The sequence below is a fragment of the Misgurnus anguillicaudatus genome, chromosome 24 (assembly GCF_027580225.2).
Source record: "Misgurnus anguillicaudatus chromosome 24, ASM2758022v2, whole genome shotgun sequence".
Classification (NCBI taxonomy): domain Eukaryota; kingdom Metazoa; phylum Chordata; class Actinopteri; order Cypriniformes; family Cobitidae; genus Misgurnus; species Misgurnus anguillicaudatus.
Window position 1 is genome coordinate 22,087,367 of NC_073360.2, and position 14,787 is coordinate 22,102,153.

General features: G+C 39.1%; 1 protein-coding gene across 1 annotated transcript in view; it reads right to left on the reverse strand.

Moving 5' to 3' along the window:
- Positions 1 to 14,787, reverse strand: part of taok1a (TAO kinase 1a) — a 33,415-nt gene that overhangs the window by 15,528 nt on the left and 3,100 nt on the right. Inside the window, exon 2 of the mRNA XM_073863163.1 lies at positions 611 to 854. Coding sequence (XP_073719264.1) covers positions 611 to 742 — 132 coding nt within the window. The 5' untranslated portion in view covers positions 743 to 854. The remainder of the gene's footprint in view (positions 1 to 610; positions 855 to 14,787) is intronic.

Sequence of the window (14,787 nt, forward strand, 5' to 3'; positions counted from 1 at the left end):
ACAAAGACATTAATTAATATCAGTTGACATACAACAACGTAGGAACGGTCCTCTTTCAAAACACTTGTAAACACTGGGGCGGAGTTTCGCGTTTGACCTCTGTGACCTCTTGACGTCATCACGTATTGCGTGGGGTCAGCTGGTGCATCACGACCGGATCTACATGACGAGAAGTTGTGCTTTAAAGGTGTATATTTGTTGTTTTTGTTGTCAGGGGTGACGGTCGTTTTGCTGGATGGGACCCTTGTGCCTCGTTTGGGATTGTTTATAGTCCTTTGAAACTCTGTTGAAAAAACTGTTGTGTGTTGGGTTGGGTGTTGAATGTTGGGCTCTATTAAAGTCCATTAAAATGAGAAAAATCCTGCAATGTTTTCCTCAAAAAAACATAATTTCTTCTCGACTGAACAAAGACAGACATCAACATTTTGGATGACATGGTGGTGAGTAAATTATCTGGATTTTTCTTTTAAGAAAATTAACTATTCCTTTAAGAGAACTGCTCACTATTGTTGTGTTTATGCTGTCAAAGTTCCTTGAATTGCATCTGTTTATCAGTAAGTCATAGAGAACAACCCTTTAGTCATTTGCAATACAGTGTAAAGATACTTACGAAGTACACCGCGCCGAAACTGCCATGGCCGATTTCCCTCAGGTCTGAAAATAATTTTTCGGGGTCCTCTTTAAAGAAGAGCTCGGCGATCTCGGGGTCCTTCAGGCTCCCCGCACGAACAGCGTTGGGCATGCTGGGAGGGGGCGGGCCTGGGCCGCAGCCTCCAGTCACTATCTGGGTCTGCGACGCGACAGCCCCCAATGATGGCTCATCTGCAAGACAGTGGCCTCATGCGGACCAACACCTAAGAGAAAGAGAGAGAGAGATTTATGATGATGATTCAAGATATCTCAAGATTTAAAGATGAATGACGTTAAAGCACATAACATTCTTAAATTGTTTAAAATTAAAATGTATTTAACATTTTACATGTGGTCTCAGGCTTTTGCAACTGTTTAAACAGAATTATTAAGTGAAACCATAAAGAGGAAATTATAAGAATACTGTTTTTAAGTCAACTCTAGGAGAAACTACTTGCTTAAATTGCTGTTTGCAGCAAAACAGCCCAGACTAATGCACCGCATTACAGCAGATGTGGTCACTGTGCAGAACAGTCAGTTCCTCTTTAGACAGAGAGAAAAAGAGCAAGAAATTAAGGAGCTGCATTCACAACAGAAACCCTCCTCAATCGTCAGTCTCTTCTTTCTCTATCCAGTCATTTGCTTTAATCAAAACTCAAAGGATAGATGAACTTCTTTCATTATGCTAATTTGAAGCTTTATAAATATATATTATAAAAAAATGTATAGACATACATATAACAATTTTGACCCTGGACCACAAAACCAGTCATAAGTATACATTTTTCGAAATTGAGATTTATAGATTATATATTTTATAAAAGTTGAATAAATAAGCTTCCCATTGATGTATGGTTTGTTAGTACAGGACGACATTTGGCTGAAAATCTGGAATCTGAGGGTGCAAAAAATCTAAATAATGAGAAAACCACCTTTAAAGTTGTCAAAATGAAGTCCTTACCAACACATATTACTAATGCTGCGTTCAGACCAGCCGCGGTAGTAGGGCTGGGTATTGGCAAGAGCTAGAGTTCTCAACGGGCCTGAAAATTACAACCCGACCCGACCCGGCCCGTGGCTTTTAAAGCCCGGACCCGATGTAACCCGACACATCAACGTGAATTATCTGTCCGAACCCGACCCGCGGCCCGACGCCGCCGACCCCCCCCCTGCCTTTTTTCTCATACACGTAACGTTAGGCTATTATCATGACCAGCAGACGGAAATTCAAACCAAGCTTTAATGTTCACGCCTTATAACAATACAAACAACTGAAACAATAAACTTTAAATATAGGCTATATAAATATGCCTAAAAATGAATTCACCTGCGGCAAGTTTACTTTTCTCCATCTCTTCTTCTCCAGGCAACAGGCGTGCATGCAGTGATAGCAATAAGCTCTGGGGCGGATCCGCAACGGATCCGTTCTGAAGCCGGCAGCTCCGGTCTGGATCCGTTGCTGATCCACCCCGGAGCTTATTGCTATCCCCCGCCCCTCTCTGTGATGCATGTTGCAGCAGCCAGACCAGACTTTCTTTACGGTAAACAGCAGTGATGATTAATAATTTTTTTTCGCGGAGCGTAAAAGATTAAGCCCAAGGTCCGACCCGACCCGACTCAGTTGCTTATATTTTTGACCCGAACCCGGCCCGAATTCGCGGGTCCCGTCGGGTTTGTCGGGCTGGCCCGACCCGTTGAGAACTCTAGCAAGAGCCTCCCGATCCGATACGTATCACGATACATGGGCCATGATACAATGTATCACAATACAATACATTGCATGTTGCAATACATTGCAATACTTTTTCTGTAAAAAAATAGAGCTGAACACCTGCAGCTCTTTGAAAGCTTTTAAAATATCGATAGCAGAGATCGAAGTAAGTCAATGTAAAGACGCGTTGACGCGCGTCTAGAGGTCTTGCGGCACGAATGAGGCTTTTAGCGGAGCAGACGCGATTCCGACCCGTTTGTGTGAATGGCGCGAATTGAGGGTTGCTGTGGAAAACGCGCGAGTTGAAAAATTTGAATTTAAACAGAAAAACCACGTTAACCAATCAGGAGCTTGCTCTAGTAATGAAGTGATTACAGGAAGCGAGCGAAGTCGCAGAAGCCTATGGAAGGCCCTCCCAGGACGCGAATCTCTGCGTGACTGTCTCGATGACTAGTATTTGACGTGCAAAGGAAGCGAGTAAACTACACAGGAAAGATGCGATTTTGACGCCTTAAACGCGGCTGGTGTGAACCCACGGTAATGATGAATACACACACATATATATATATATATATATATATATATATATATATATATATATATATATATATATATATATATATATATATATCTGAAAGGAGATTCACAAAACATCTACATGGAACATGATCTTTATTATTTCTCTGCAGATAAAAGTAGAAATTTTGTTTTTTTAAACTTTATAGTTCTCATTACCGAAACATGAGTTTGTAAATGCATATATTTAATGTAATATCATGTGGCGGTAATGATCATTTTTGATAATGATAATCTAAAAAATTTAAATAATTCTATAGGAAATATTTTTTAAATCCTCTAAAAATAATGGTTATTAGGGATGCTCATATCAGTTAATTTTCCCGACCGACAACCGTAGCTTCTAAACCGAACATTAACCGTTAACTGATAAGATTTTAATATGAAATTGTCATTGAGTAAAAATGCAGTTGACGGTTGTCTGTGAACTAGTAAAAAAAAAATTTAATTTGAACGTGCAAACAGCAGTGATAGATCAACAACAGAACCAGGATTCATACATTATCAGATATTCACGCAACATTACCTTATTAAAAAGCATGCGATCGGTCTAGTGGATTAATATCCAAAGGGCAGATTGTCTCCGTTTCATCTATCACAGTGGTCATTTCTAAAGCAGGACGCTTTTCAGAAAGTTTTGGTTTTGCGTCGTCTTTGGTTTTGCGTCGTGCAAACAGCAGCCACAGATCAACAACAGAACCAGGATTCATACATTATCAGATATTCACGCAACATTACCTTATTAAAAAGCATGCGATCGGTGATCGGTCCAGAGGATTAATATCCAAAGGGCAGATTGTCTCCGTTTCATCTACCACAGTGGTCAGTGGTTTTGCGTCGTCTTTCTCTGTTTGTCCAAAAAGAGCTATATGTTTATGGTTAGGGTCAGAGGCCATCAGCGAACGTCTGTCCGGATGTGCGGAAGACGGACCGCGCCATCTTGCGCGGACACGCGCGCGTCTCCGTTCAGCTTCCAAACACGCATACAAATGATTTCTCATACAAATGATTACTTTATCAGACCGTCAGGGCAGCAATCATTTGTGTCATTTACAGGACATTCACAAATTAAAGATAGAAAAGTGGCGAAATGTCTGTCGGCTCATGACGACACGCACCATGTATTAACAAATATTTTTTATTTTAACTGATAATGTTAATCAGTCATAATTTCTTACCTTCGGTTAACGGTTAAACGTTCAATGTGAACATCCCTAATGGTTATAGTTTACACCCTGGTTATATGTGGATACACCCACATATATTATGTTAACAAAAACTTTTATTCTGCAAATGATTAGTCTAATTAGACTAATCGTGAGGCAGCGCAGCACTACTTTGCGGTTCAAATGATGGATGGTGAAGCATTAGGTAAAACTAGAATCGTACATGAAAATTAGTGATGCTCCGATCGATCGGCCGCCGATCGTAATCGGCCGATAACGACATTAAATGACGCGATCGGCACTCGCTAAATTTGCCGATCTCATGAGCCGATTTTTCTGTTTACTTTTGTCATCATAGCGTTCCTGATACGGCTGCAATAAGAGACCATTTTACACAGTGCGAGCATTTTGTAACCTATTGCTCATGTCTGTGTGACGTGCAGATTTGGATTTCCTCTCTGCCTTTAACAGAGATATGCGCATTTTCTATGAGGACGCGCGATGCGTCTTCACATCCCTATCAAACAGCGTATACAACACATATCTATCGCGGACAATTGCATCCTCGTGCCTAAAGTTTATTCCTTGCATTCGTTTTAAAGTTTTGAAGGTTTAAACATCCATTTTCCTCACAGCTGCTCTTGTTTGCGGACTACGAGGACGCGCTCTGGTCCTCAGCGCAATGCGTCTTCACATCAGCGTATACAACACATATCTATCGCGGACAATTGCATCCTCATGCCGAAAGTTTATTACTTGCATTCGTTTTAAAGTTTTGAAGGTTTAAACTTCCATTTTCCTCACAGCTGCTCTTGTTTGCGGACACCCGCCGCACGCATACACAGCAGCCTGTCATCAGTGCACGTGAAGAGAATGATCTCTCCCACGTCTTAAAGCTACAGTATCCTAATTCATCTCTCAATAAAATTACTCTGTGCTCATCAGTGAAAAACTGTTGTACTTCATACGAATGCGTGTATATTTAATTCATACAGTAAAGACTGTGAAGTGTTTTATTTTAATCACTTTTAACAGACATAAACCTTTTTAAAGGCATATTACATTTCTCTTTGCAAGAAGAAATATTTGTTGTGCTTATTTATTTGATTCTCTTATTAAAACAATAATACACCTAATTTATAGTTAATTTCATTTCTACAAATGGTGCAAACTCTGCTAGATTATAGATAAAAGATTCCCATTCCACTGCCATTCTGTGATCGGCACTGATCGGCGATCGGCAGATCATGATTTTGGTGATCGGTAATCGGCCCCAAAAATGCTGATCGGAGCATCTCTAATGAAAATAATGAATGTAATAAAAAAATGTCATAGACAGCGTAGTACAGCGCAGCATGAATATAAAACAGACTGGAATACTTGAGTTTCCTGTTTATAGGCAAATTATGTTGTTATTAAGCAGCCTATCAGAGAAGACAAGCATATTCTCTCCAGCCAAAACTTAGGAGAGTGATCGCTTCCAGCATAGGTTCCCATCTGAAGCCCAGCAACAACTTGCATATCAGTTGCCATGGCAACTGCATCCCTGAGCCAATGGCCGAGAGGCTGCGTGCGACCTTCTCAGAATGTGCTATCAAACGATGTTTATCTGCTTACGTGCATGAATGACTAACTGACAGAGCAATATAATGATCCAGATCATGACACCTGATCCACAGCTGTGTCAGTCTGGACTGAACATTCCAGATAGGAGCATCACACCTTGTAATCACCCCAAACTCCTTTGCCGTTTTTTTTTAATCCATCAGTATTCCAATGCAAACCCTTCTATTGTTGTGATGCAGTATTAAAAGCAAATAAACCATCATAATAAACCATGCCATTCTGTCTGTTGGTTTAGTGGGACTATACATAAGAGCCAAAGGAGTGGCAGGCAAAGGGAGTGACACAAAAGACGGGTTTGGATCCACAAAATGGATATTACTCACTGATTTGTCAGTGATGATAACAAGAACCTCACTGCGAGTTAACCACTTTTATAAATAACAAATGGAGATGCTGTCATGGTTACATAACTGCCCCGCATTCCCAATGCGTGCTTTATTAGTAAACACCATCAAACTATAGGCACACAGGAATGACCTCATTCACAAATAGGGCTTTGTTTGTTGCTCAAGCATGTTGGATTCTCGCGCCGCTCTCCCCCCCAGAGCGTTGCTCAGATGATCGGCTGCACAGACACAATGCTGAAAGCTCGGAGCTGATGCTACAGTCACAAGACACCGAGCTCCGGCCTCCCACCACACCAGCTGCCTAGCACTCTTTACACACCGCACACACACATAAGAACTACACATACATGGTTAACACACACTGACTATAGACGGTTTTATCAAATGCATTCGCATTGCCACGGTTATGCGCCTGGCCCCGAAAGTTAAAGGTCCCGTTCTTTCTGTGTTTTTGAAGCTTTGATTGCGTTTACAGTGCGCAATATGTGTTCATGTTTCATGTGTAAAAAGACACGGTATTTTTCACACAATTTACTTATCTTTATAGCGCTGCTTTCACTGTCCTCAAAACGGGCTGATGTCTTCCTTGTTCTATGAGTTACAAAGAGCTTGCATATCAGCTTAAATAATCAGTATCGTGCATTGGTATCGGCCGATCATGAAGAAAAAAAAACGGTACTCTTTATCGGTTGCAAAAATCCTGATTGGAGCACCCCTAAAAAAATCTCTAATGATCACAACAGTTGTGGTCTTGACCAGTCTTAAAATAATGTCAGAGACTAAGACAAATCCGAAATGCAATTAAGACCAGTGGTTGGTTGCATAAACTGAAGGCGAAAATATGGTCTACTTTTTACACGTACGTGAGGGTCCGAGTACAGTGCATGTGCGATTTTTGAAACGCAGTCAGCGCATGTGCTTACAGATTAATTTAGTATAGCCCAAGAGATGTGTTACATTTTGTCGCAATGGGCAAGCGTAGACTAGAACGTCTATCAAATGAACTATAGTTTGCAAGGCTGTGCTTTCGACTGTGCGCATAAGTCCGTGTACACAAAAACAGACTATACTCCAGACCAGTGTTTCCCAATCCTGGTCTGAGAGTACCCCCTTCCAGAAAGTTTTAGATGTCTCCTCAATTAAAAAAAAACACTTGATTCAACTTATCAGTCTCCTTCCAGAATGGATAACATGTCTCCCTAACAAGCCGTTGAGTAAAATCAGGTGTGTTAAATAAGGAGACATCTAAAACTTTCTGGAAGGGGGTACACGAGGACCAGGATTGGAAAACACTGCTCCAGACTACACTCTAGTCTACTCTTTAAATGCATTTTCAAGTAAGTCATACAAAAAAAGGTAGATTGATTAAATTTAAATGTGAAAAATGAAACTGATTTGATTGTTGGTCAGACAAGTTTTTTGTATACAGTCTTATGGCGGCTCTTGAATACTACAACACTGCAATACAATTTTCTTCTTTACCAAAGAAATAAGTTTAATAAGGTAAACCGTTAGCAAGGTTTACTTGTCATAGCACATCCCATCTAATCGGGGCTGGACTAAATTCATAACTGGCTTCTTTCAATTCACATGTTGGAATTTGAATGAGTCACACCCCACAGGATGCTGAATTGCAATGACAAGAATAATCTACAGGATTGCAATTCAAAAAAGTCAAACTGTTACACAACAGAGGAAGTTTATTAATGCAACACAAGATTTGCAAAAAACATGAATCATAAGTAAGTATGACTAATGTATTACGTTATTTAGCTACAGAGAACAAATCTATGGATAAATCATAGCCTAAAACAAGGCATATAAATGAATAACACATTAAAGGAAGCCATTTGCAATGCACAGATAATATTTTGTAAATAATACTTGTGTCTTACAACTATATTCACAACAGTACAAGATTTAATTCTACTTAAATTCATTTTTGCATCCCATCTCAATTAAAATTCATGACCTATGTCAATGCGTAAAAGGTATTAACGGGATGCACCGAATACAGGATTCGGACGAATGCTGGGCTTTTTGACGGGGTTCGGCCGAATCTTAGATTTTTTTCCCCACCGAACCGAACCCTAGGCTTGTGCTACGCTGGTCGACGTCACGCGACCGTTGATTACGCACATCGGGTGCTGACGTGGAGATGAGCGAGTTTTTTTTCGGTGAGCCTTAGGGGCGGTTCACATTTCGTGGACGCACCTGGAAAAAACTAGCGCACTTCCATCACTTTCATTATGCATATGTAGGGGTGTGACGAGATCTCGTGCGATCATTAAATATGTATCGCGAGATTAAGTGTGTCTCGCGAGATTTCTTGTGTAGGTGAAATTCTGGCCATTTCTCAAATAAAAGACTGCATCCTTCGGAGGTCGCATTTTTAAACTGCATTTACTTCATAAAGACTGTCTTATTAGAGACTACTAACAATTATAAAGTTTACTAATAATTTAGTTGATCGCAAATTGTTGTAATATGCTCACGACTTGCGAATGTAATGCTCAGTTAATGATCTGAAATAAACCTTAATGACGTATGCACCCTGCATATGCGACCTCCGGAGGATGCAGCTTTCTGTTTGGCCCTTTTAGGGGCCAGTTACACCAAAAGCGTTTATGGCAGTTGCAGGCGCCTTTTTTAAATGATATTCTATGGGCATGGAGCGTTTGCGCGCTGTTTATTGCGCGCTGAGCGCCTTGCGGTTTTGGCCGGCGGCCGCAGCACGCGCCTTTGAAGGAACGCTGAGAGCAGAGAAGCGCCCGACGTCATTCGCCTCTTTCCATTGTCCACTCGAATGAGGGGAGATGCGGGCCTTACGTTGTGGTGAGGGAAGTTTACAGTTGCTTTGAAGAACCGGACTCCACTCGCTCACTCTCTCCTGCGTGTTTGTGCACCTCTCACCCTCAAACAAGGTCAGAGCAAGCGTCATCTTTTTAAAGTTTCTGCTAATATGACAGTTAACAGCAAAAGAGCGCACACTTCAATATTTGATTGACAAGACAGCTGACTAGGTGGTTGCCTAGCAATATAAAAGCCGCGTCGACTCGCACTGCTCTTTTTTAAAAAAGGCAGTGTGTCGCGCCTTGCGTTTCCAAGCGTTTAAAGCGTGGTTGGTGTAATTAGCCTCTTACAGTGCATGCATTATATTCTGTCTTTTACTGCATTTGCTTTTTTGTTTGGGTTTCCAATAATGTTCGTTTGGGAGTAGGGCTGCAACGATTCGTCGACGTTGTCGACAAAAATCGATAATAGAAATAGTCGACAATGAATATTATTGTCGACGTTGTCGCCAGACATGAGTCGCACATGCGCATTAGCTTCTCTGCTCAGCGATAACACAGAAATGGCAGCGTCCAACGCAGCAGATGCGCGTACCAAAACATCTGAGGTTTGGGAGCATTTTAGCCTGGATACGGCGAATAAAAAGATTACCTGCATGGTTTTCAAAGCAGTCTTTGCATTTCACGGCAGCACCTCGGTCAAGCACGAACATTTAAAGAGAAAGCACGTCGGACAGTTGAATTAAACAGAGTTTGACTCGCCTCGGTAAGATTTAAATAACATGGAAGCCAATACGTTTTGTTTTGGATGTACATTGTACATTTTATATGCGTATTTTCGCTTTAAAATAAATAAATAAAGGATTTAACGTTATGCCCGACTGTGCCTGACAAAATTTTAAATTAAATGCATGCAGTCTAAAGAAGAGAGCCACGGACGCCTTTCTGCAAAAGAAGCAGACGTGCACCCCACAACAGTTTTTTTTATTTTTCAGAAATCTCGTTTTTTGGTTGTGCATTCAAATTAATATCAATTCAACTGCAGTTGGTTTGTTTTGATTTAAACCTTCAAAACTTAAAAAATACAGCATATATATATATTTATATATATAAATATTAGGGCTGTCAAAATAAACGCGTTAACGCAAATTCATTTTAATGGCACTAATTTTATTAACGCGCGATTAACGCAACACGCAATTTCTGTTTGACCCACAGCTGGATGAATTGAGAAGCAGCAAGTAACCGGCGCTGTCTGAGTCGGAGCTTTTCATAAAAATAAGAACATTAAGCTCTCGTCTAGCGAATTCAATGCTCTAAATGGTCATTAAACATCTAAAATTATCTTTATCTGCACGTTTCCTGAGAGGTGTACCGTCTCAAATCCATATAAAGCAAAGATGCGTCTTCTTTCACTTTTTAGTTTCGTTTTTAAAGCATTCAGAAATGATAGAAAATAGACTGCAGGACTTGCTTGATGTTAAAATAATTATTAAGAGAGATAAAGTTCGGGACCTGATTGATGTTAAAAGAGTTATTAAGAGTGACAAGGCTCAAAAGCGATGTCTGACGCAGGCGTCTGAAGCGCATGCACACAAACATGCGAGTGCGCGACCCAGATATATATAGACATCTTACACAAAATTACAGTTTTAAAAATATCTGTTTTGACAAGAATTCATGCAAGTATGACCTTTAATCTGTTATATCTGAAGTGAATGTTTGGTTAACTGTTAAGGAAAAGTATCTGTTGTGTCATTATATTAAACCCTTGCATTAGCCTACAGTATCTTAAAGCGGTCTGTCTCAATGTCAAAATTAAACAATAAAAGAAAAACATATATGTAACATATATTGATATTGTTTTTGCTCTGCGTAAACAGGTGTAGTTATGTCATGCTTTATCAGATTCCAACAATTGTTCCAATGGTTTTGAAGTTTTTTAATAGAGAATGTTAAAATAATTTGTTCATCCCAACTCAATTTGCCAGCACAGGTCACAAATGATGCAGCAGCAAACAGAAATGGAGAAAGAACAAGGTCTTCTAAAGGGAAAATCATGTATAAAACTATGGCTGATGGTTCTGTTGAAAATGTAAACAGGCTGTTGTAGACATACATTTTCATATAGCATATATATTGACCAAATCCATGCTGATTAGAGCATTAAAAACTTGAAAAGTGTTACATTTAGGTAAATTTAGAACAGATAAAAATAATTTATTGACAGCCCTTATAAATAAAATAGCTGAAATACATAACTTCGTTTTGGTAAAATCATAGTAGCTGCAATTATTAAAAATGTAAAACTTGTTTTCATTAAATGTAAAAAATGTTCATTGAACTACCCCCTTCTTTCTTGTTTACTATCATTTTCCACAGAATTAAAGCAATCTCATGCTTAATTTTAGAAAAAAATAATTATTATTCGATTAGTCGACTAATCGTTTCAATAGTCGGTGACTAGTCGACTATTAAAATAGTCGTTAGTTGCAGCCCTATTTGGGAGCTCGTGAGACGTGTTGTGTTTGTCTGTTGATCACTGTCAGATGTGAAGTCTCAGCAGATTAAACCATCACAGAGTTTACATGATTTAATGTCTGCGTGTTCATTTCTATTGTAAAGAAATGGACGTATATTAAATATTTAAATGGATTTAAACATTGTTTGGCTAAAAAATAAGCGTTTCTCTCCGTCTAAAGTGAAAATAAAGATAGCGTCCGCGAGACGAGTCAACTATCTCCCCCTGCAGGCATTTGTTATAATATAGATACATAATGCTTTTTATTTATAGACCACAAATGTAATGTGTTTGTTAATGTAATGTTGTTTAATGTAACTTGGTTTTAATACTTTATTTGAACCAATTATTATTGCATCTTCGTTATTATGTAATTTTAAAGGGTACTGCTCACTAGGGTCTATTTTTATTACCCAAAAATAACAAATTACTTCATTATCAGTTAGTAAAATAATTGTTAGGGCCAGTTCTTGATTAGTTAAAACAATTAAAAATAACATGATTTCAGTTTCTTATTCATTTATTTTATCATCGAGGGTTTCTTAAAAAGTGTAAAAATATCGTCTCGTCTCGTTCTCGTGAACCCAATCTCGTGTCTCGTCTCGTGGATTAAGTGTCTCGTCACACCCCTATGCATATGGTAACTTATGGTAATTGTCAAAATAGTTTTTCCCACTTGTCATCCTGGCATAATGTTGCCTATCCTTTTTTTTACAGTTAAAATTAAATAAAATGAAAAATACACTGCTGTGGACATTGTTTACTTCATTAATGTGTTTTACTGTGTTAATGGAATACGGATGCGAATAGGATTCGGTATTCAGTTTCGGACGAATCTTAAACAGTGGATTCGGTATTCGGCCGAACCCAAAAAATCTGGATTCGGTGCATCCCTAGTATTGACTTATTTCTGAATGGCCTCTGATGCTGACTTTTGATACTAGCTACCAAATGCTAAGCATGTGACGGTAAGGACTGAGCGAGATGACACCCCGTCATGCTATTCAACAGACACACACACACAGAAAGAATGTGGCAGGACCAGAAAACAAAACAACACAACACAACAGGAGGGCAGGAATTCCCTCGGTTTTCATTTGCTTTGTTCAGTCTTTCACTATTTCCTGTTCACTCAGCTCATGTGTTAATGACAGTTCACATCTCCCATCATCCATTGCAGTGCTAATCAGCTCTTTAAGTCAACATTCTTACCTCATTTACTCATTTCCTTCAGTGTTAGCCTTTATCTTATTTTCCAATGACCTGACGAGTTTAAACGAAACTCCTAAAGGCAAAGTAAAGCTGAACTACCCGATTGAAGAAACATTGAACGGCTGTTTAGGAATGTGCAAAAAGTGAGAAAACTGCGACTTGCAAAAAAAAATCAGCTCTGTCGGCATATTAGTCCGCATTTACACTGCATAGTTTAAGTGACTCAATTCCGATTTTTCCTCATGTCGCACATATCAGATATTTTCAGATCGATTTCAGGCCTCAATCACGTGTGGAAATAAATTAATATGAATCGGAAGCAAGCAAGCAGACAGATTAGATATTGCCATGTCAAGAAATCATAAAAAAAGAACTAGGGCTGGAAAAAAAAGGTTGTTCTTTTTACGTGGTCGATTCAAAATCAATTCTCAAAAGCCACTTTTTTTTTAAGAAATAACCTGATCCTGTTTGATCAAGGAATGCGACTGTACTGACTTTTTTCCACATACATTTTTCATCTTGCATCAAAATTGTATTGTATTAAACATAATTGTATGCATTTGAAAATTAGAGATGGGTTCTGTTTTAATGTACACAAGTGTACCTAAAATAAAAGAGTTTAATATACAGGTTTGTGGCTCTTAATTTCTTTTTTTTAATTACCCACTATAGTTTTTGTATTAAATCTATATTCATTGAGTTGGATCGAGAATCGAGTATAAAAACGAGACGAGAATCGTAAATCGAACCGAGAATCGAAATAGAATTGATCTGGAACATCTGAATCGATACAAAGCCCCAAAGAACCAATGCCAAATGTCATCAACTCAGGTGGACACCACACAATATCACACAACTCTTTTAGTAGCTTAATGGAGGACAACGGCTCCGCTAAGTGAAGTAATGTTGACGTTTTGTGTGTTGTTACAGAAATAAAGCTGTATAATCTTGTTTATAAACCTTGAGAAATTATTTTGTCTGCTTCAATTACATATCGCACCGTTTTACTTCCTCTGTGGCCTAAGCTGTTCCGGGTCAGTATGTCTACCTTGAATTGTTTCAGCAAGTGTTAAGTGTAAATGCAGATGTCGAGTATGAGTCACATCTAAAGGATGATGCAAGCGGGTCATCAAAATTAGATCAACAAATCAGAATTGGGCATCAAGACTTTGAGTGTAACTGCATTCTTTATCCTGGAGTATAGTCTGGTCGCGAACTTACACGCACAGACGAAAGCACAGCCTTGCAAAACATACTTTATTTGACTCATACGTGTACACCAATATTCAACTCATGCGCAATTGCGCATTTGTGACTAAATGCAAAGCATCTCCTAGGCTACATACTACATTTTTCTGTACGCGCATGTGCGACCTACTTGTGCAAAGTTTAAAAAATTCAGTGCATGTGACACAAAAATTGTGTCACATGCACTGCACACGCCAGACCCCCTCGCATATACGTAAAAACTGAACTATACTTCTAGCTTTACTGTCCTTTATAAAATATCCCTGCTGATAACTTTCTAGCCTGGGCTTTAGGAATTCCTCATGACATCAAATAACTTCCTCTTCTCCTTTGTCACATATCACCGCACACTTTAAATTCAAATGAGCAGAAATGTCTAGGAATGTCCTCTGTTCAAACAGGGAGTTCCCTCATTTGCTAGACAAACAAGAGGACAACTCTGAGCCGGTCCTTCTCTACTTTAAAGATGCTCTCGTGCGTTAGCGGTGCACACTGGTGTGTATTTATAAACACTGAGTTTGACCTTGTGAGTGATTAGGCTCAGCGTTCTAGCTGCACCTGTGTGGATCACTTCATTTGTAAATAGTACCACCACGGTTTAACCGACCAATACAGCTTCAACATACTTCCTATTCATAGCATTGATCTTTGTATGCAATAAAGTCTTATCAACAGCTTCCTATAGAAAAACAGTTAATAACTGTAGTTAATCATTTTATGAAGTTGTCTCTTCCATATTTGCCAACTTATACTTTGTTAAAACAAGCCAAATAATCAAAATTGTCACACATACACGAGGACATTATGTTCATCATTTAAAATAAAAGCGTGCATGATAAATTTTGGGCCGGTGCTACACTGCTGTCACTAAATCTTGGATTAGTTCATCATATACATTGCTAACCGTGATAACTTTGGTCACTATAATCATGATATGAAATTTTCATACCGTCCCATC